This window comes from Anolis sagrei, chromosome 1, assembly GCF_037176765.1.
Source record: "Anolis sagrei isolate rAnoSag1 chromosome 1, rAnoSag1.mat, whole genome shotgun sequence".
In the NCBI taxonomy this organism is placed as follows: domain Eukaryota; kingdom Metazoa; phylum Chordata; class Lepidosauria; order Squamata; family Dactyloidae; genus Anolis; species Anolis sagrei.
In genome coordinates, this window is record NC_090021.1 from 197,222,645 (window position 1) to 197,243,276 (window position 20,632).

A 20,632-nucleotide genomic window follows, 5' to 3' on the forward strand; every position below is an offset into this window, starting at 1 on the left:
GTTTCATTTCAATAATAACTGCTGAACCCAATAACTATACAATAAAAATGAAATAAAACATTTTCTCACCCTGCATCGGAGCCATTGCCACATAGCAAAGCATCATTTTGTCCTTCCAAGAAGTAAAAGTTATCTGGTTGGAAAGAAATATTAGTTACTATTCATCATAATTGAAAACAACAATTTAAATGGAATTGACTAATTCAGCACTTGGGAAATGTGATTTTTACAGCCTACAGTTCCCTGAGTTCTGCAGCCACACTGATCAGGGATCATTCAAGCAGTGGGATTCTTGGAACTATCATGCAACCCTCCTTTCCCCACTTTTTTTTAAAGGTTTTGACTAACTAACAAAATAACTATTGAGTGTTGTGGCTCCTTTAAGATTAATATATTTATTTTGACATTAACTCTGATGGCCATCAAAGCCTGCTTCACCAAATATAATTAGTCATGTTTTTGGTACAGTGAGCTAAAGGTAAAGAGGAATGTCACAGTGAATTCATTCTCTTTCTTAGATGCACACCTTACTATGCTGAGTGTGCAGAGAGGTTGATAATAATACTGTCAGAAGACCAGAATCTAGCAAGAGCCTAGGCTCCAGTAGGGTCATCCAAGGTGGAAGACCCGGAGTGGAAACACCAAATGGTTGCTTCAGAAGAAGAGAACTCATTGTTCCACTAGTGAGAGTGATGGAGAAGTTCCAGGGCGGGAGAAGTTGTGGGAGCTCTTTTAGAGACAACAACAGTTAAATCTTCTTCATCTGTATGGAAGAATTATTATTATTATTATTATTTATTTATTTATTTATTTATTTATTTACTTTATTTGTATACCGCACTCTCTCAGCCCGTAGGCGACTCAGTGCGGTTTACAGCCAGGTCAATATACAAAGTGCACAACATTAGCATTTAAAACAGTAACTAAGGCAACTAAATAAATATAACAATACATCAATACATCAATATAACATCAGTACATCCATATAGAAGGCAGTGAAAACCCTCTGATGCAATAATCCAAAATGATACAAGTAATAGTGCTAGGAGATGAGACCCTCAGACAGGCCCGTAGCCAGGATTTCGTTTCGGGGGGGGGGGTGAATTTTTTTCAGGGGGAGTTTCGGGGGGGCTGAGTTTCGGGGGGGGGCTGAGTCTGAGTGAAAGAGGGTCTAGCCTAGCAAACCTTTTGTATCATTACCCCAATACCCCCATGCATATGGGATATATTGAGTATGGTGATCAGATCATGATATGAATAAACATAACAGTTTAAATAATGCACCAGTAAGGCCTTTTCGCGAACCACCATGAGAATTTCGGGGGGGGGGGGGCTGAAGCCCCTCAAGCCCCCCCCCCCCCCCGGCTACATGCCTGCCCTCAGATCAGAAGGTATTCAATCAGCTACAGGGAATAAACAAAGGGCAAATCCAGTTGCATTTTATGATGCAACTGGATCCAAGCCAAAGGACATTTGGCTGCTGGCACACTAAGATATGAAAGTCAAATTCAAAGCTGCACAACACATATCACTGGAATCTAAATTATAAGAAGCATAAATCAGCAGAACCTATAAATTGTAAAACATGTATAAATATTGCAAAACTTGGGATGAGCTAATTACCTTGGACAGGAATGGAAGATTTTCAATCAGATAATTACATAGGGTTTTATTCTAGAAAAGACAATCTAAGGCCTCTTCTACACCGTCCTTATATTCCAAGATCTGATCCCAGATCTGATTTGAACTGGATTATATGAGTCTCCACTGCCAGATAATCTGGGATAAGCAGATAATCTGGGATTATCAACTGGGATATAGGGGCAGGGTGGAAGGGTGATAGCATTTATAGTGAGATGTGATGTAACAAAAGCAGTTGGCAGATATAATGAAAAGCCTGACTAAATAATATTGTATGGAAAACATATTACTTTAATCATAATGTAAGATTAGGTTTAAAATCCTAATGTAATTATCAAGTGACTTCTATAAGGGAACAAAGAGAAAAATTATAATTATCAATATAAAAAAGAAGACCACAAAAAGGATAGAGAAAGAGACCTCTTTCACAAAATCTGAGAAATTAAAGAGAAATTTGAAGAATTGGGATGTTGAATGATCAACAAAAGAACACATTATATCCCCAGAGCAAAGTAAAAAGACAATGAACACAATAAACTGAAGAACTATATTAAAGAAATGACAGAACCATATTTGGGCTTTTTTATGATTTACAATTTTGGAAAGTAAAATAAAAACTGCACCTAAAGCACACAGAAGAAATAAATCACTAAGAATAGATGGCTTACCAAAAGAACTGTTTCAAGCCATAGAGACAGAATCCAAACAAATTCTAAAATACGACTCAAAACCAAATAATGTCCCAAAAACTGAGAACACTCAATATATATTTCAATTCCCATGAACGTGGACACAGGGCTTATGTATAATGGCAACCAAACAATTGCACTAGCCTCCCAAAACAAAGTCACAGTCAAGATTGTATAACACCTTTTACCACATATGAAGTGAGAAATGTAGACACCCAATCTGGGTTCAGAACAGAAGAGGCACAAAAGAGCATACTGAAAATATTAAAAATGTACAGGCTAATTGGGGACACAAATAATTTCTGAAGAAAATCAGACTGTGCTTTATAGATTATAGCTAAGTCTTTGACTGTGTACATCATGTAGATGTATGGACTGCTCTAAAGGAAATGGGAATGCCATAACATTTTATTGTCTTAAGGCATAACATGAACTCTGGATAAGAGACCACTGTCAGGACACAAGATGGCTAAACAAATGCATTCTATCACCCAATCTGTTTAATTGGATAAGCATAAAAATGTCATACAGCAAGCAGAATTAGATTCACAGGAACCAGATGCAAGAATTGCACCAGCAATTTAAGATATGCAGATAACAACTTCGTGCTAGCAAAAAGAGCAAATGTTTGGAATGAATTTTGATGAAAATTAAGAGTATAAGTGTAAGAGAGCAAGGTTATAGCTGAATTAAGAAGCAAGAATAATATGTTCCAGTAAATTAAAGTGGATGATGAAAATATTGATTTTTTAATATCTTGGTTATTAATCAAAATGAAGACTGTACTCAAGAAAGTAGAGGAGGGCTAAAACCTGGAAAGGCAATGATGAAAAAAATACTTAAATGTAAAGAGGGGATGGGCAAGTGAGTGAAGCAAGCAAGTGGGTCTTTGGGCGGGAAGATGGAGGCTTACACCCATAAATCAAGGGTGCAACTATTATGTGAAGAAAAAAGAAATAACAAAACAGGGACCTCAAAAACGGGGCTGTGGCTATTACACAATGGTGACTATTGTGCAATGAAAAATGATAGCTGTGTGAATTATTTTCCCCCCTTTGCATCCTTCTATTGCTCCACGGGACTTGAGGGGGCGTATCTATGTTGCAAAGCAATCATTTCTGGTTCTTCTTACATCTGCACTTTATTATTGATTTAGGATTTATTGATTTGCACGCCCTATCCTCTCTGAAAAATTTCCATCCCAGTTATATCCTACCTTGCTCATGCCCAGCACTATTTTTTTACATTTTAAATTTTAAATTTGGCCCAGCCATAGGTTTTTAATGTTTGTTGTGTCACTGTACTGCTTTATTTTATTTTATTTTTGTTTATGAGATGTATTTTAACTGTTTTTGTATTGTTTGTTGCTATTGTTTTAATATTGATGTGTTGTGGGCTCGGCCTCATGTAAGCCGCACCGAGTCCCTTAGGGAGATGGTAGCGGGGTATAAATAAAATTTATTATTATATTATTATTATTATTATTATCTGGGAGTGTGAATGATATCTTATTTCTTCATGTGGCAAATTAGACAATTCTCAACTGAGGATTTAATTTAAATATTAATTTATCAGTGGTTCTCAACCTGTGGGTCCCCAGATGTTTTGGCCTTCAACTCCCAGAAATCCTAACAGCTGGTAAACTGGCTGGGATTTCTGGGAGTTGTTAGCCAAAACACCTGAGGACACACAAGTTGAGAACCACTGCTTTAAATTACGCTGGCATTTTGGTCTCATCATTCTGCCTTTGGCCACATCCACCACTAGAATGTGTTTTCTCTGAAATTGATTTTTTTAATGATATTTTTTTTTTTGCGAAATGAGGTTCTCTAGTCTTGCTGCAAGTAGAGTTTCTCTAACAAGAAACTATAATCAGAGAAAGGATAGGACATGTTTTTCGCATTTTCTCCTTCCACCTGCAGCCATTGGTGCACCTCAGTTCTAGGGAGATGGAAGACTCTATGGCACAGGGAGGTGAATGCAAGTGATGGAGAATTATAAATGAAAGTTGTCCATCATCTTCAACCATAGGGTTCCTCCATTTGATTATAAGCCTTTCTGATAAACTTCATTTTTCAGAAGGAAAATCAGGGCTTTATCTATAGATTAAAACTAATCTAAACCACCCACTGTGTTACAAATTCATCAACATAGTTATCCTCCTCTACCTCTCCCAATGTTAATGCCTCAAAAGTCGTAAGATTATGGTGGAATGCACAATCAAAATGACAAGCCTGAGGACCACAGTTAGACTACACTGCATAATTTTAGAACATCATGACAATGCTCCATGGGATGGGAAAGTACATTTTATTTTTTAAAAAACTGAAGAAATAATGCAACTCCAATACTTACTATCATCGCTGACATATTCTGCCCAATTAAATGTGGTCACGGTTGTATTAACATAGGTGCCATTTTCCCCTGCCGTGCTGTCAAAGTAGGAAGTGATGTTTATTTCAAAAGTAGAGTTGTCTGGTGGCCAAATCAGACATTTGTGCCTCAAATTGCCCATGAAAAGCTGTAGCCCAATTAGCGCAAATACGCTCAGGCAAAAGACCGTTAGGATCATGACATCTGAGAGCTTCTTCACCGACTGAATGAGGGCTCCTACGATAGTCTTGAGACCTGCAATGGGAAAGCTATTTGTTATGACATGTTGCACACTTAATACATTAAGATGTTATGAAGATGGGCTCAATTTAGTTTAAAAATTTTCATGCAGAATGATGACAGAAATGATTATATTTGTGAGTTTTATGAGAAGCCTGTGAACATGAATGAGAAGCTGTTAGATTTATGCCAATCAGAAACAGTGTATGAAAATAAAAATAGCTATATCTATCTATATATGTAGTATATAACTGGATAAATACTGCTTAAGCAAACAAAGAAGTGATTTTGCTATCCATGCTAGATCTAAGCCTTCTGTAGAAAAATACATTGCTTTATTTTGCTGAGGTCTCTTGCCCAAACCATTACTGCAAAGTCATTATTTACAATTTTTGACAACATAAATAAGTTTATATTAAGTGAAATGTTACATTATGATACTGAATTCAGACTTATTGAATAAAAAAAGAAAAGGTTTGGATAAGAAGGACATCTTTTAGGAAATCCCCATGCATAGCCCATGCTATCTTTCATTTTCTGCATATCCTACTGCAGAATTTCAAAACAAATAAATAAAAACACGCACACATACAACAGATTGCAAATTTCAGTCTGAAGTGCCTGCAACAAATGGTAAAATTTGCATCACTATGAAAGCCTCGTTATATTGACCTTTTATTGAAAAGTAGAAAGCTTGATGTCATAAGATGCAAATCATATAGCCACTTACTGCAAATGTCTCATGCAAGAATTTGTTAAACTCCAAGGCTGATTTAGAAACAAAATTAAGCTGTAATTTTTTTAAAAAAAGCAAGGAATCACAGCTGACTGAAAACAATGTTTTCGATTCCTGCTTTTTATTTTTGTTTTACTGTGCAGCAAGCAACATGGCTTTGGTGTGCGAAATGTGATTGCATCTTCAATGGAATTGTCATTAGTCAGCCTCTGTGTTTAACCTCGCTCTCACCTGGAATGACTGATATTGTTTTCAATGCCCGGAGAACTCTGAATGTTCTCAACGCTGAGACATTGCCCAGGTCCACAAACTCTGTCACATATCTGTAATAGGGGAGTCCACACACAAACACAATGACAGCACACAAGAAACAGTTGGAGGTACAAGGGGCCTGGCACTTGGTCAAGCCACTCCACTTCTTACCTGGGATTACAGAAATAGTTTTCAAAGCTCTCAATACTCTGAAAGTTCGAAGAGCTGAAACATTGCCTAGGTTTACAAATTCTGTTACATACCTGTAGAATTAAATCACAGTTATTCAGAATTGAGGCAGAGCTTATTGCTAATTACTTGGGATCTTTCATCTAGATCTCACCCCGTTTTGCTGCACTGGTGCTCAGTAGCTTTTTTTGGCCTCTGAATTAAATTTGGAAATGTCAGTGAGCAGATCATGTCATTTTTATTTATTTATTTCTAAAAGAAACCATGAGAGCTTGCTTCCCTTCTGGTGAACAGAATGAAGACAAGATATGAAATTAGCTTATCTTTAAGAAAGACTTAATTTCAGATTTATAAACAAAATACTGTATTTGATTTCTACTGCTAAACTGTATCTGGTCTCTAGTGCAAGATGATTGAAAATATATTGTATTACTCATAAAAAGAGCTATTATTATAACAGGAAATTCTATCTGTAAATAACATTTCTACCTGAGGTGTCTACTGACTGACTAATAAAATCTATCAATGACTTTAAAAAAACAATACTTACGCAAATGTAATAACTGTAAAGTCCAGCCAATTCCAGGGATCCCGGAGGAAAGTAAAACCTTCTAAACAGAAGCCCCTTGCGAGAATTTTTATTAGTGATTCAAAGGTATAAATTCCAGTGAATGTGTATCTGAGGAAAATATCAGTATGAGAGTTAGCAGGGGGAAAATGATTTCAACAGATAATTCCCATAGTAGTTTACAACTAAAAAGAAGAAGCATGCTTGAAATCTTACATAAAATGGCAAAAACTACATCCCACCAGGGGCAGGGGACATATGAGCTCTCTCTCCTGATAATAATCCAGAAATATAAAAAGCAGTTGTAACTCTGCATTGCTATATATGCTATATATGCTATATTCGCTATGTCGAGAGCTGAACCACACATTCCCGGAAAACTCACAGCAACCCACCGTTCTGTCATTCTGTATTTCCTAGGCTCAGGTTGTCTAGCGTTATAGAATGGCACTTATGGTATCTTCCCATTCTCCATGTCACCATGGTCTCCAGCCACAAATGGGTCTTACTGGTTAGTCATCGCCTGTAGTAATGTTGGCCAGAGTGGCAGGTAAATCAGAGGAACAGAAGAGGGGACAAGAAATGAGGGATGGTTATTCTTTCTCCCCTCTGCCTCTCTGGTCCTCCATCGACCTGGTTAGTGACTGCAGGTGATGACCAACAGGTATGACCAATTTGTGACTGGAGAATGGGAAGGGATGGTAAAAATGGCTGGGTTCTGCATCATTGGGCAGTCAAGATCCCCTCCTGTTTTCGCAGAAACTGGGATGGTGCCTGTCTGACCCAATCTGGGGTCGATCCAGTGTACACCACACTGGATTGGCCCCTGGATAGTGGACCATTGTAAATCCACACCACATCCAACACCCTGCTATGAGGGAACACAAGTAAGACAGTCCTGAAAGGTGCCCAAGCAATCTCTGTTTAAACATCACCTCAACTTGCAAAAGGTGCAAGGGATCAAAGTGAAATACATAAGGATGAAACTATGGGACAGTTTTTGCCCTTTATACATCTTTTTAAAAAGCTTTTCTCTATTTAATTCAAAGTAATAAACATGAAAATAGTTTGACCATTTAAGGAATCACTGTCAAAGATTGCCGCTTCTAGATTGCACCAAGAATCACAATACAGATATTACTCATGGATTGTACTGCAAGCAAGAACCCCTAACCTGTAACATAGTTTATTTATATTCATTGTAGTTATACAGAACACAAAATAACTATTATGTCAGCAAGAACGATTCAAACTCTATGTTGTGCTGATATCTGTAATAAGTCAACCCAAAAAGTACAAACAACCCTGAAAGTTTTCGTGATAATCAGCTCTCCCTGTCAAGAAGGCTGCTTTAAAACATTGGGAAGAGGAAAGAAAAACTGGAAGTGCTGGGAGGAAGACTTCACATTAAAAAGCAGTGTCAATTGCATATTGCCTATGGGATGCGGGGGGGGGGGGGGTAGGTAGGGAGAAACTGGGAGAACAATGGGCAAAGAAATGTGCTAAGGGAGAAAAGAGTTCCCATTTTCCTGCAGATTTAGATATTGGTGTCTTCTTCTTTGAGAAGCCTTTAGAACTGCCTAGCAAAAGGCATCGGTTTCTCTCTACTGGTGAGCACTATGAGGTTTCTGATTCTCATTTGCACATTCCCTTGTTGGCGTCTGATGTGACATCTCAAGCTACCCATTTCTACTGAATATTGTATTAGAAATTAGATTCTGCCATCTTTCTGTATTTCAGATGGTACCTGCATTTCAGAAATGACATGAAATAGAGAGGGGGAAAGCAGTGAGGCAGACTGTGATTCTAATTCCATGGCAGAGATAATGAGTTGAAGTACTATAAACTACAGGATCAAACCATGAACTACAAGTACACTGTAAAATATACAGAATGTATCTATGCTGCCCTTGGATCCATTTTGTTTGAAGTGTTTAAACAAAGATGTTTAAAGTGCACATCCAGCCTTGCATTCCAAATATTTTATTGCATAGTGCTATAGATCAGCCAGAGACTGATCATTTAATTGATGATTTAGAGAGAATTGTGGGCTTTCCTGTGGCACAAAGTGATGGCTCCTCAAGTCTGGGAAATTCAGGTCTGGGAAATTATATTTTTCTCTTTGAAAAAACTGGCTCAGAAAGTGCAGGGCCTCAAGGCCAGTCAGAGGAGCCAGAAGGAGCAACAGCAGATAAAGAATCAAGTGAAGAACTGGGTGATAAGGAGGGTTCCTGGGAGAAACCACCTGTAGCTACTGAGATCAACAAAAGTTTTCATTTACAAATCAGAGCCGAAAATAGATTACACTGGTCTGAGAGACTACACAGGAAAGTTGTGGAGAAAATTCACGGGAGACATAATGCTTCCATGGGTATCTATTAAACAACAAGTTGTTTACTTTAAGGGCAGTTGTGGCAATGCTGCGTTAAAGTGAGAACCTAAGCCTGAGTTCTCTTGTTTCTGGTTCAAGTCAAGCCTTGGTTTTGGATTTTAATATCCTGGAAGTTTTCTATGTTCTTTTTCATATTTTACTAGTTATACCTTCTTGCTTGTGGACTTATGCTGTATGTGTGATTTCTGGCTGTTCCTGGACTTTGTCGCCTCTAGAACTTTATGGGACATTTGCAATATTGTTTGGTTATCACCTGTTGCTAAACCTTTTTGGATTATGTAACTTCCTTTATTATTCTTGCTTTTTATATGCTTTTTATGAGTTTTACAATAAACTGTTTGTTTATATTCCTGGACTTTTGTGTGGTGTGATTGTTATAGGTGTTTCCAGGCCTGGAGTGCAACACACAGATTTGCATTACAGGCAGAACCATGAAAGGATATCTTTTTGGACTTAAACTCCCCAGAATCCTCCAGCACATATAATCACTGCCCATTCTGAGTAGGGGAGTTTGGGCTAGGTAGTCCAACAAGTAACTTTATCAAGCTCTGACTATGGGTTGTTTGCTACCAGGTCATATGGAGACATACACTATATAACACAACAAATAGTAATTAGACTTACTCTACATTCTTCGTCCATTCCGGAGGGTTACTCATAGTCATAAATACACAGTTGGTTAAAATAGTGCACATAATAAGCATGCTGAATAATGTACACTAAAGTTAAGGAAAATATATTTGAGAACATATCATTAGAACAACCGTCACATCAGCAATGTTATTCTGACTTACTTCCACTGTCATTCAATCTTTAGTATGTTACAGCAACACATAGCATCTCAAAACTTTCTTACATGTTAACTGAATGATTAATAAATAACAGTAAGATATTCAAAGTGACTTTTTGAAATAGAAAGAAGTAAAACACATTTTAAAAGAAAAAGAAAAGATGTAATACGGAATTAGTCTTCAGGTTTTAAAAGCAAAACAACTAGTTTTGAGTCACAGCTGAGCAGCTAACATAATACTAAGAAGTCAATATAAGTTGAGGGAGAATAAAAGAAAAGTAAGAGCAATTATAAGCAATTATGTGCCTTGTACAGACAACTAAAACTTCAGACTCACACTTCAGAATAATAGTGGACATTACATGGAAAATGCAGCTGAAGACATGGTGAATGATGCCAAAGATGTAAAATAGAATGGATGATTAATGCCAACTGGCCACTGGGTTCAAATACAGATTTAAATATTGTCTGTTTTAAGTTGATCTCAGATATGACTCATAAAAATATCATAAAAGATAGGGGTGTGTGTGCAAAAACTGGGGGGCAGAGATAGAGGTCCTAATTTGCATGAAGAAGGTCTCTGGATCAACTCTAAACATATCCACATCAGGTTGAAGAATACTTTCTGCCCAAAATCCTGACTTCATAGCTGACAATATTGAACTACAAGACCAACAGATTGAGGGTCCTTCCACACAGCCATATAACCCAGAATATCAAGGCAGAAAATTCCACAATATCTGCTTTGAACTGGGTTATCTGAGTGAATGGCTAAAGAAGTGACTGTTTACAAAAGCTTGGCCATTTCTCAAAGAGGTGAAACTTTTCCCTATGGAAGACTGGAACAACAAAACTAGCATGAGAACCATCTAAGGGTGCATCTCTACACTGTAGAATAAATGCAGTTTGACACCACTTTAACTGCCATGGCTAACTAATATGGGAACACGGGAGTTGTAGTTTGGATGAGCATGAGCTCTTTTTGGCAGAGAAGGCAACTATCATTTCCATTATTCCATAACATTGAGCTATAGCAGTTAAAGTGGTGTCAAACTGTGTTAATTCTTCAGTGTAGCTGCATCTTCAGAAAAGAATCTTAGTTTATGTCATTATTAACATTGATCAGAACTAGTTTCATACAGCCTTAATGGATACTTCGCCCTCCATTACTCAGAAAAGGTATAACCAAAATCTGCATCCCCACCTATACCTTTGGCTAGACACGACACATATAAGATGGCCACACGATGGCACCATAAACTAAGATATATTCAAACCTGCATTATTTAAGGTTGGGCTAAATCTAAGGGCTAAATCAGACTGCTAGCCCCAACTGCTATCCCAAAGCAAATTAACAATGTCTGAGCCTTACTGTCTGTAGTTTGTTCATTTCCCCCACTCTGTTGCAGAATGTATTTTGAGCAGTAAAACCTTCAATTTCCAATATATTTGTCTCACCCTTCTTCTAAAGAGCTTAGAAGAACATCCTTAACCTCTAGACTTGGAAGAGCAGACTTGCTGAAGACCTCTGATGAACTTTGCATCTGAGTAGAGAATTGAACCTGAATTCCTGGCATCTTGTTCAAATGTTTAGCATACACACAGCACTGGTTCTACATTTTTCTGACTCAAAATCTATCATGATCTCTCTTGATACCTATGACTTAAATTGTTCAAAGGTGCACCTGCATTGTTGAATTAATGCAATCTGACACCACTTTAACTGCCATGGCTCAATAAGTTTTAGCACATTTTACAACAATTTTTGGATGGCTTTTCCCCCATTTTACAGCTTGTAAAAACTTCATAAATGTGTGTGTTTTCAAAAAAATAGTCATGTTAGTCTCTTTCAAGCTTTTTCCCCTTTTACATTTTTGATGATGAAAAAATGGCTATTCTTTTCTTTCACAGGAGTAAAAACACTTTTCTAAACGAGGGGTTTCAGATGTTCTCAAGGACAATAAACTCTGCGTGTATATCTTTACTTCTCTACTTAGGGGACATACTCAGTTCCATGGCCTTCAACATTTCACAGATGAAAACTGGGAACATGTGGCCATGCAATACTCTCCTCTCCCTTTGCCCTCAGGTGAGTTACCTGAGTATCCTTTGAATTTGCAGCAGCTGAAATAAGCTGAAGACAAAGGGAGAAAACAAGTGAAAGAAAAAAACTAGGACAATTTAAAAGCATCTGGAAAAAAAGGAATACAGATTTAATAAGGACTCTCCTTGCCAGATCTGAATGATTGGATGGTATATGTGATCCTGGTTGGGTCATACAATTTGAAAGTGAGAACATGGCATAAGGTAGGAGTTAAGCTGGATCTACACTGCCATATAATGTAATCTGAACTGCATAATAAGGTCAGTTTACACCCATACAATGCAGTCCATAGGGCCCTCTGGTGGCACAGCAGGCTAAACTGCTGAGCTGCGGAACTTATTGACTGAAAGGTTGGCGGTTCGAATCCGGGGAGCAGGGCGATCTCCTGCCGTTAGTGCCAGCTTCTACCAACCTAGTAGTTTGAAAGCATGCAAATGTGAGTAGATCAATAGGTACAGTTTCTGTGGGAAGGTAACTGCGCTCCATGCAGTCATGCTGGCCACTTGACTTTGGAGGTGACTATGGAAAATGCTGACTCTTCAGCTTAGAAATGGAGATGAGTACCACCCCCAGAGTTGGACACAACTAGACTTAATGTCAGGGGAAACCTTTACCTTTATCTAATTCAGTCCATGAGCCTGCACGACCACACAAAGATGTTCAAACTGCATTATATGGCAGTGCAGATCCAGCCTTTGTATCTCTTTGCAGAGACTCTCATAAAAGTCTAAACAACCCAGCAAAAGGCAAACACCTTAACATGTAAAGCAATGTGCCTATGTTTAGAAAGTCAAGAAAGAATAAGGGACATTTAGAGAGAATGCGGGACAGTTGGGTGCAGATATATGAAAGCAAGGGGAATGAAGAGCAAAGTAAAGCAACGAAGGGGACAGCAGAGTCAGCACTTCACATTTAGGGCTCCTCTGACAGTCTTCCAGCACAACTCTGCAGTTTTAAATGTATTTAATGTTTATAGGCAGTATTTAATGTTTATTGCTTTTTAGTTATTTGTTTTAATGGATATGTTAATTTTTAATGTCTGTTGATATGGCATCAAATTGCTGTCGATTGTAAGGCTGCTCTGAGAAGGGCAGGATGTAAAACTGCCATTGGAAGCTAGTTTTAATACTGAAAAGTTCTTATTGCAGAGTAACCTCAATGAATTATTCACAGGTGGAATTGGATCTTAGAATCATTGGAAGTTGGAAGAGACCTCATGGGCCATCCAGTCCAACCCCATTCTGCCAAGAAGCGGAAAAATTGCATACAAAGCACCCCCGACAGATGGCCATCCAGCCTCTGTTTAAAAGCCTCCAAAGAAAGAGCCTCCGTCAAACTCTGGGGCAGAGAGTTTCACTGCCGAACAGCTCTCACAGTCAGGAAGTTCTTCCTAATGTTCAGGTGGAATCTCCTTTCTTGTAATTTGAAGCTATTGTTCCACATTCTAGTCTCCAGAAAACAAGCTTGCTTCCTCCTTCCTATGACTTCCTCTCACGTATTTATACATGGTTAACATGTCTCCTCTCAGCCTTCTCTTCTTCAAGCTAAACATGCCCAGCTTTTCAAGCCACTCCTCATAAGGCTTGTTCTCCAGACCCTTGATCATTTTAGTTGTCCTCCTCTGGAAACATTCCAGCTTTTCAACATCTCCCTTGAATTGTGGTGCCCAGAATTGGACACAGTATTCCAGATGTGGTCTAACCAAGGCAGAATAGAGGGGTAGCATGACTTCCCTGGATCCAGACACTATACTCTATTGATGTAGGCCAAAATCCCATTGGCTTTTTTTGCCACCGCATCACATTGTTGGTTCATGTTTAACTTGTTGTCCACGAGGACTCCAAGATCTTTTTCACATGTACTGCTCTTGAGCCATGCATCCCCCGTTCTATATCTTTAAGTTTCATTTTTTCTGCCTTAGTGGAGTATCTTGCATTTGTCACTGCTGAACTTCATTTTGTTAGTTTTAGCCCATCTCTCTAATCTCTTCAGATCGTTTTGAATTCTGCTCCTGTCTTCTGGAGTCTTATAGTCTCGCGGGTGGGGGGGGATCTAAACAGGAATTCTCTTTAGGATTTCCTAGGTCCCCTATAGTTAATTTCTGGAGAAGTCGAGCAAAGGGTAGCTTTGGAGGATCTGGAAATTCTTAGAAATAATAATTTAAACAAATCAGTGAATACTGTAATCAAATCCACAATGGTGTTAATGTGTAATTAGTATGTCATTTGAAAGCCCTATTCTCTAACAATGAGCAGGGAGCTGCAAATGGGGAAAAAGAAGAAACACAGAGGTGGGAAAAAACAGGTGAGAAGGAGACAGGAGAAACATGGGGTTCTCTGTGCCCATGAATAATCATGTTATTAAAAACAGAATTAGCACTTTTTTCATGCATTGGAAATCAACCACTTGAAAAGGATATGAATGTACCAAAATTTTAATAGCTATTTTTCTAAGAGGGTTGAAAGGAGTTAACAGGTACACGGCAGAAGTGGCACTGAATCGGAAGATCGCCTTCCCTCTATTCAATACTATAAATGTCTGGAAGAAAAAGGAAAACAGAATGGGCTGAGAGGAGAAGGGAGAAAATGAGAATCACAGCATGTAATACATTCACATTTACAAAGAGAGAGTTCAGGTTAGAGAGCAGAAGACAAACGGGGTCCATTTCCGTTCTGTCTAATTTGCTAGTTTCTGGACAACTATTCAATCAGCCAGGATTCTTTCTCAAAGATTCTTCTACATTTGGGCCAGGCAAGTACAGGCAGCTCAGAAATAAACATACACTAGCACTCACATTCAGAAAGCAATGCATATTTTTACACAAGGCTTTTCGCATTCAGTAGTAAAAGGTGGGTTGTAGTGAGGTGGAATTGGTGTTCTCTTCTACAGCTGTGAGTGGAGGCCGCCTTCTCAGTGGTGGCCCCCCACCTGTGGAATTCACTCCCCGGAGAAATTAGGTCATCTTCATCCCTCCTCGCCTTTATAAAGAAGTTAAAAATGTGGATGTGGGACCAGGCCTTCGGATAATTAGGTGGACAATGACGACAATGGCTTGGAAATGGACTACGGATAAGTTTGATGAAGTATTCAATCACAGAAGTTAGCTAAATAACAGCCACCAGACTGGTAATTCTTAGTAGTTTTTAATTGTATTGACTTAATGTTTTTAACTATTTATAATTATTGGTTGTTATGTATGTTATTATGTTTACATAGAGGCATCAATTTGTTACCAACTAGAAGCCGCCCTGAGCTCCCCCCCCCCCCCATTTTATCTTGAACATGCGACCTGCTTATTGTCATTGTGGATATTGTATTTTTATATTGCTTATTGTATTCATATGTTTTATGTATTTCACTGTGTTGTCGTTTGTGTCTTTGGTTTTTATTTTATTGTAATTTGTTCTTTGGGCTTGGCCTCATGTAAGCCGCCCCGAGTCCCTGTTGGGGGAGATGGTGGCGGGGTATAAATAATAATAATAATAATAATAATAATAATAATAATAATATTGAGAAGTGTGGGGTACAAATATTCAGAATAAATAAATAAACAAATAAATAAGCTGAATTATGAAGTTCCTTACCAAAGTCTCTGACCCTATGCCGATTAAATGGGATCAGGCAGAGCAATCTCGATATAACTTATTGCATAGGAACAGCAGATACAGGATTAGAACTATAGCTGTAATTAATTACTTAATTTTTTCCCATTTTTCCCACTCTTTTCTGTTTAGACCACCAGACACTAGAATTTGTATTAGAAAGGCATTCTGTGTAAACAGGTGTGTCCACCATAATGTTTTTACCGCAGTTCTTGTAGTTTAAATTTGCACTTTTGGGAAATCACTAAGGAACTCTATTTTCAAATAGATTTTCATACTATATACCAGTTATTTGTGATGATCTCAATAATTTGTTTAGTGAAAAGTATATTTACATGAACCAGCACTAATGGCAGTTTTGGTGGCTAATTTGGTGAAATAACTGATGTGGTATAAGTACAGCAGAGTAAACTGTAGCAATATGTCTGTTGACAGGAGAGGGGAACTAGCCATTTGAATGTACAAACATTTCTCATACATTTTCTAGAAAAAGTTCATACCCAATTTAGTCATGTGTTTATTAACTCCAAGTGATCATTTTGAGATAGCTTCAGTATATCAGATGTCTAGTCAGACTGGTTGCCTAAGCAACCTCTCATTTTGTGGAGTCGAAGAATTGCGTTTCCTGCCATCCATTCAGTTCAACTGTGTTTTTAGGCAAATTGGGACCACTGTCTGTATCAAGCAGCCAGAATTGTTTGGAAAATGCTCCCACAACTTTGTACTTGATCTCAGATGAATAACTTATCCCTAGATATAAAAGTGAACATATGCATGGATGTTGATTGGTTTGATGGCTTGTGTCACAAAGGCCCCTACATGGCTTGATGGATCTGGACCAAACTTGGCACACATACATTTCAGTCTCCATCTTAAACTACTCATGGGTTTAAATTAAAAATTGGCAAGACCCTCGAAACTAATGCAGTATATACCTCAGAGGGAGAGGTAATAAATGAGGGTGTGACCAGGGAGACATTGTAGGAGCCTCTGGCGGCCCTTCCACAAAGCCCTGTATCCCAGAATATTGAGACAGAAAATCCCACATTTTTTGCTTTGAACTGGAATATATGACAGTGTGGACTCAGATAACCCAGTTCAAAGCAGATATTGTGGGATTTTCTGCCTTGATATTCTGGGATATAGGGCTGTGTGGAAGGGCCCTCAAAGGGCCAAAGCATGGCTATCGAGGCATTATGTGGGAGGCTTTTCCAAAAGGCCAAAGTTGGAAGCACTGTGGAGAAGGGAGAAAACAGTTGGTTGCAGAGATAGGAAGGGAGAAAGAAAGGGAAGACAAGAAAAAGTAGAAAATGTATATGAGGGAAAGAAAGGGAGGAAAGAAAAGAACAAAAAAAGGGGATAAGAAAAAATGGGAAGTGGGAAAGGAATAGTAATAAAATGAAGGAAGATGTGAGGGGAAAGGTAGGAAAGCAAGAAAAATAAGAAAGGAGGAAAAAAAGATGAAAGAAGTGTGTGAGGGAAAAAGGAAAAAGAAGGGAAGATAAAGGAAGCAAGGAAGAGAATGGAAAGAAAGAAATGGAAGAGGTGTGTGAGGAAAAGCAAAGGAACAAGGAAAGAAAAGAGAGAGGAAGAAAGTATACGAGGGAAAGGGAAGAAGGAAGAAATAGCGACAAAGAAAATGCAAATCCGGGGAATGTTGGGTATATATTGTTATAGGAAAAGTTCCTTGTTGAGGACTTGAGACTTGGGTAGTGTGGGGTTGAATTCCAACATATATATGCCAAATGCATAAAACTGTCTGGCAAACTGGTTCTCTTCCTTGCCCTGCCAAGCTATAGGGAAAATGTTATGACTTCTGTGCTGTTTCAGATTTGTTATCATGCTTGAAAGCACAGTGCTATCTGGTTCAGAACCCGGCAAAGACCATCACAGATAATCCTACAGCTATACTGAGGGAGCTGTGTCAGGCACCCAACAAAGTGAATATTATTTTCTTAGCTACTGTTGTACTTTCACTTATTTTCCTGCCCCATGCAGGAAAATAATTCAAGTGCATACACACACAACACACACAGACACACACAAAACCCTTCATGTGAAAGCATTAAAAAGTGGCTGCCATACAAGATCTGGCTTTGGACATACAAAATAATAATAGTTGACTATGTGTAGCATTTGATCAGAACTGCGAAAGGACAGAGATTATTGTCCTGTAATATAGCCAGAGGTTCAGTTAGTGAATTTTAGACTTTACACACTGGGATTTTTGTCTTTCTATAGTGCTGTATATTACTTTATTTCGAAATGTAGTCCAGCTGAATTTGCCTCCAACCCTGGCTTACCCTGTTGAGGAGGGCCAGGACTTCTTTCCTAACTCCTGCCTTGAGGTCTGACCACACCTTTCCTATCCTTGCATGCCATTGCTTTCTTTAAATCTAGTGCATTTAAATCAAACATCACCTTTAAAAGTCAAGCAGCTCACAATTCTGGGAACAGAACAATGGTATTCTATACCACTTTACAGAAACACAACCAGTAACACTTGGTAGTTGTTATGCTACTGGCGCACTGGATTCATACCAGGTTTGAATCCAAACTTTAAAAGAGTGCCGAACTTTATTCCCCAATTACACCCATAGTTTTGGATAGTTTCATTACAATTCAGACTAAATATCAGATCAGATGCATTTAAAAGCCCCAGATACTACTGGAAGCAATTTCATTTGCATTCAGTGAGCTCACTGTCTCATAAATATGTTTACGGTTGCAACTGAGGTTCAGTTGCAGAGACTTATTTTATTCATTAATATGCTACTATTTAGCCTATTTACCTCAGGCTGCACATAAAGCCTTAAATCTTCATTAGAATTATTCATGAGGGAAGCCAACATTTTCAGCAATAAAACAAGGGACTGGATTGCTAAACTGCATCTGTCATATTTTAAGTGATGCCTCCATCCAATGCATGATTACACCATTCCAATATGAATAGTTAGCAATCACTTTTGATTATTCAAACTCCACCACAAACTTAGACCATGAAGGTTTCTTAGTTGCATTTTCTTGTCCCTTGCTATAGGAATATTTTTCATTACTGACAGCCTACTAGAATAGATACTTGTGCATCTGCAGTGGCTGTTTTTCCCTCTGCCAAAAACTACAGATTCTGTTCCTTTGCCAGGTTTTTGCAGTTGCTTATAGCCTTCTTTTGAATGAACTGCATATGATTTAGCTAATGACAGCACTGAAATAATCATTTATATTTTATTCACAAATCTGGCTCTGGCAGCCTTATCACATCTTAATTTTCTTTTTCTTTTTTCTTTTTAAAAAAGCTTTCTTGTTTAGAAAGGAGGGGAAAACTTCTGAGCTCAACCTTAATCTGAAATGCTTAGTTCATAGTCTTTTTTTATTTGGACAAACAGTAAACCTTTGACGGCCAATCCCATTCTTGCTCCGAGATGGTGAAGCTTGGGAACTTCTTTTCACTCTGCTCAGGCAGGGTGAGGCTTTCCCTCTGTTCAAGAGGCAGCCATGATGTGAACATTTGCTCTTCTTGGCTGCCAGAAAGACCGGCAGAATGGTATATCCCTGTGGAGGCATCAAGCAGGCATGCTGGTTTCACGCAGGCTCTACTAAAACAGGGACAGCCCTGGCAGCTGAGAGCTTTCTTCACCTTTTATGCAAGAATAGCTATGGTTGATTCTCCCCACTTCCTGAATCCTTAGGCACACACCAACTGTGTTCTCCTCCTCTTCTGGCCATAAAAACCTTTTCCTGCAACTCTACATATGTTCTGATTTTTTAACTGCAGTCTTAATCTCACTCTCAGGACTCTTTTTGGAATAAGACATTATAATGAAGCTATATGGATTGATACTATATGTCAAATGTTTACATTTAGTCTTCAGAGTCTTTCATCCTTGGACTTGCATCCTGACATTCTCATCTGCCCCCTATTTTCCCAGAAATATTTGTAGAAAGCACCATTGCCAGATCCAGGTTTGGAGGGTCTTTAGGGAAGGTGTCAATAATGTGTTTCTTGTTGTAGGTTACCAGCAGTCACAGCAGCCAGGCCTGATGGGTTCACTGATGACTTAGAAGAGATTGTGAGCCTTCCTGGGATTCATAATGATATAGGCCAAGGGAATGATACAGGCCAAGAAAATGAAACCGCTTCAGATAGTGATGCAGGCCCTGAGAATGTAATTGCCCCTGAGTCTCAAGGCCAGTCACGTGAGTTGGAATCGTCCTCCCTAGATAAGGGATCAAGTGAAGACAAATTGACAGGAAACTCTCATGTGAAAGCACCTGATGATACAGACCTAAGCAAGGAAGCTTGTAGATTAGGGCAGACAGACAGCTTTGTAGATCAACATGACTTTATGGGAAACAGAAATTCTGTGGCAGACATAGTAATTTCATGTCTGTTTATTAAGAGCTAACATACACTCTGACTTCAGTTCAGGCAATGTAGCATTCAAGTTAGAAGCTAGGCCTGAGTTCTCTGATTCACGTTTTAAGCCTTGGTCTTTGATTTAAATATCCTGGAAGTTCTCCACATTCTTGTTTTGTATACTTGTTTCAGTTTTGCTAAACCTTTCTTCTGTTTGTGGATTAAAGCTACCTTTGCGTTTTGAGACTATCTTTGGACTGTGTTACCTTTGATTTCATGTTGGGTTATCATCTATTGCTGATCCTTTTGGATTATATACCTTATTTCCTTATACCTGTTTCTTTCATATACCTTTTGTGTGTTGTGTGTGTGTGTTTACAATAATCTGCTTATACTCTGGACTATTGTATTGGTGCTGTGGTCATCAGTGGCTTCAGGCTTGGGGTGCAACATCTCTTCCCTTGAATAAGTTCAGCCCAAGAATCAAAACATGCTTTTAAAGAAGAAAGACTAAAATAACTTGTTGAAGTCATCCGTAAGTGAGCAGCAGCAGGATGAAGACATATATCCCAGAGAATTATCCTATATCTGTTCAGATATATGTGGCTCTGATAAATCATTACATACAAGCTCTGCTAAAAGTAATTCTCCAAGTTCTGTCTGCTTCTACCTCTGTGGTCACTGCCCTTCTTGAACCCA

At 38.5% G+C, this 20,632-nt stretch overlaps 1 protein-coding gene across 3 annotated transcripts in view; it reads right to left on the reverse strand.

The window, feature by feature from the left end:
• Positions 1–20,632, reverse strand: part of SCN2A (sodium voltage-gated channel alpha subunit 2) — a 125,873-nt gene that overhangs the window by 49,159 nt on the left and 56,082 nt on the right. The window contains exons 3-8 of one of the 3 annotated variants that reach the window (XM_067471896.1): positions 14,392–14,512; positions 9,705–9,792; positions 6,671–6,799; positions 5,911–6,194; positions 4,686–4,958; positions 70–133 (exon numbers count right to left, since the gene is read on the reverse strand). In XM_067471896.1, coding sequence (XP_067327997.1) covers positions 70–133; positions 4,686–4,958; positions 5,911–6,194; positions 6,671–6,799; positions 9,705–9,792; positions 14,392–14,512 — 959 coding nt within the window. The remainder of the gene's footprint in view (positions 1–69; positions 134–4,685; positions 4,959–5,910; positions 6,195–6,670; positions 6,800–9,704; positions 9,793–14,391; positions 14,513–20,632) is intronic. The other 2 variants (XM_067471899.1, XM_067471902.1) reach the window with 2 other exon arrangements.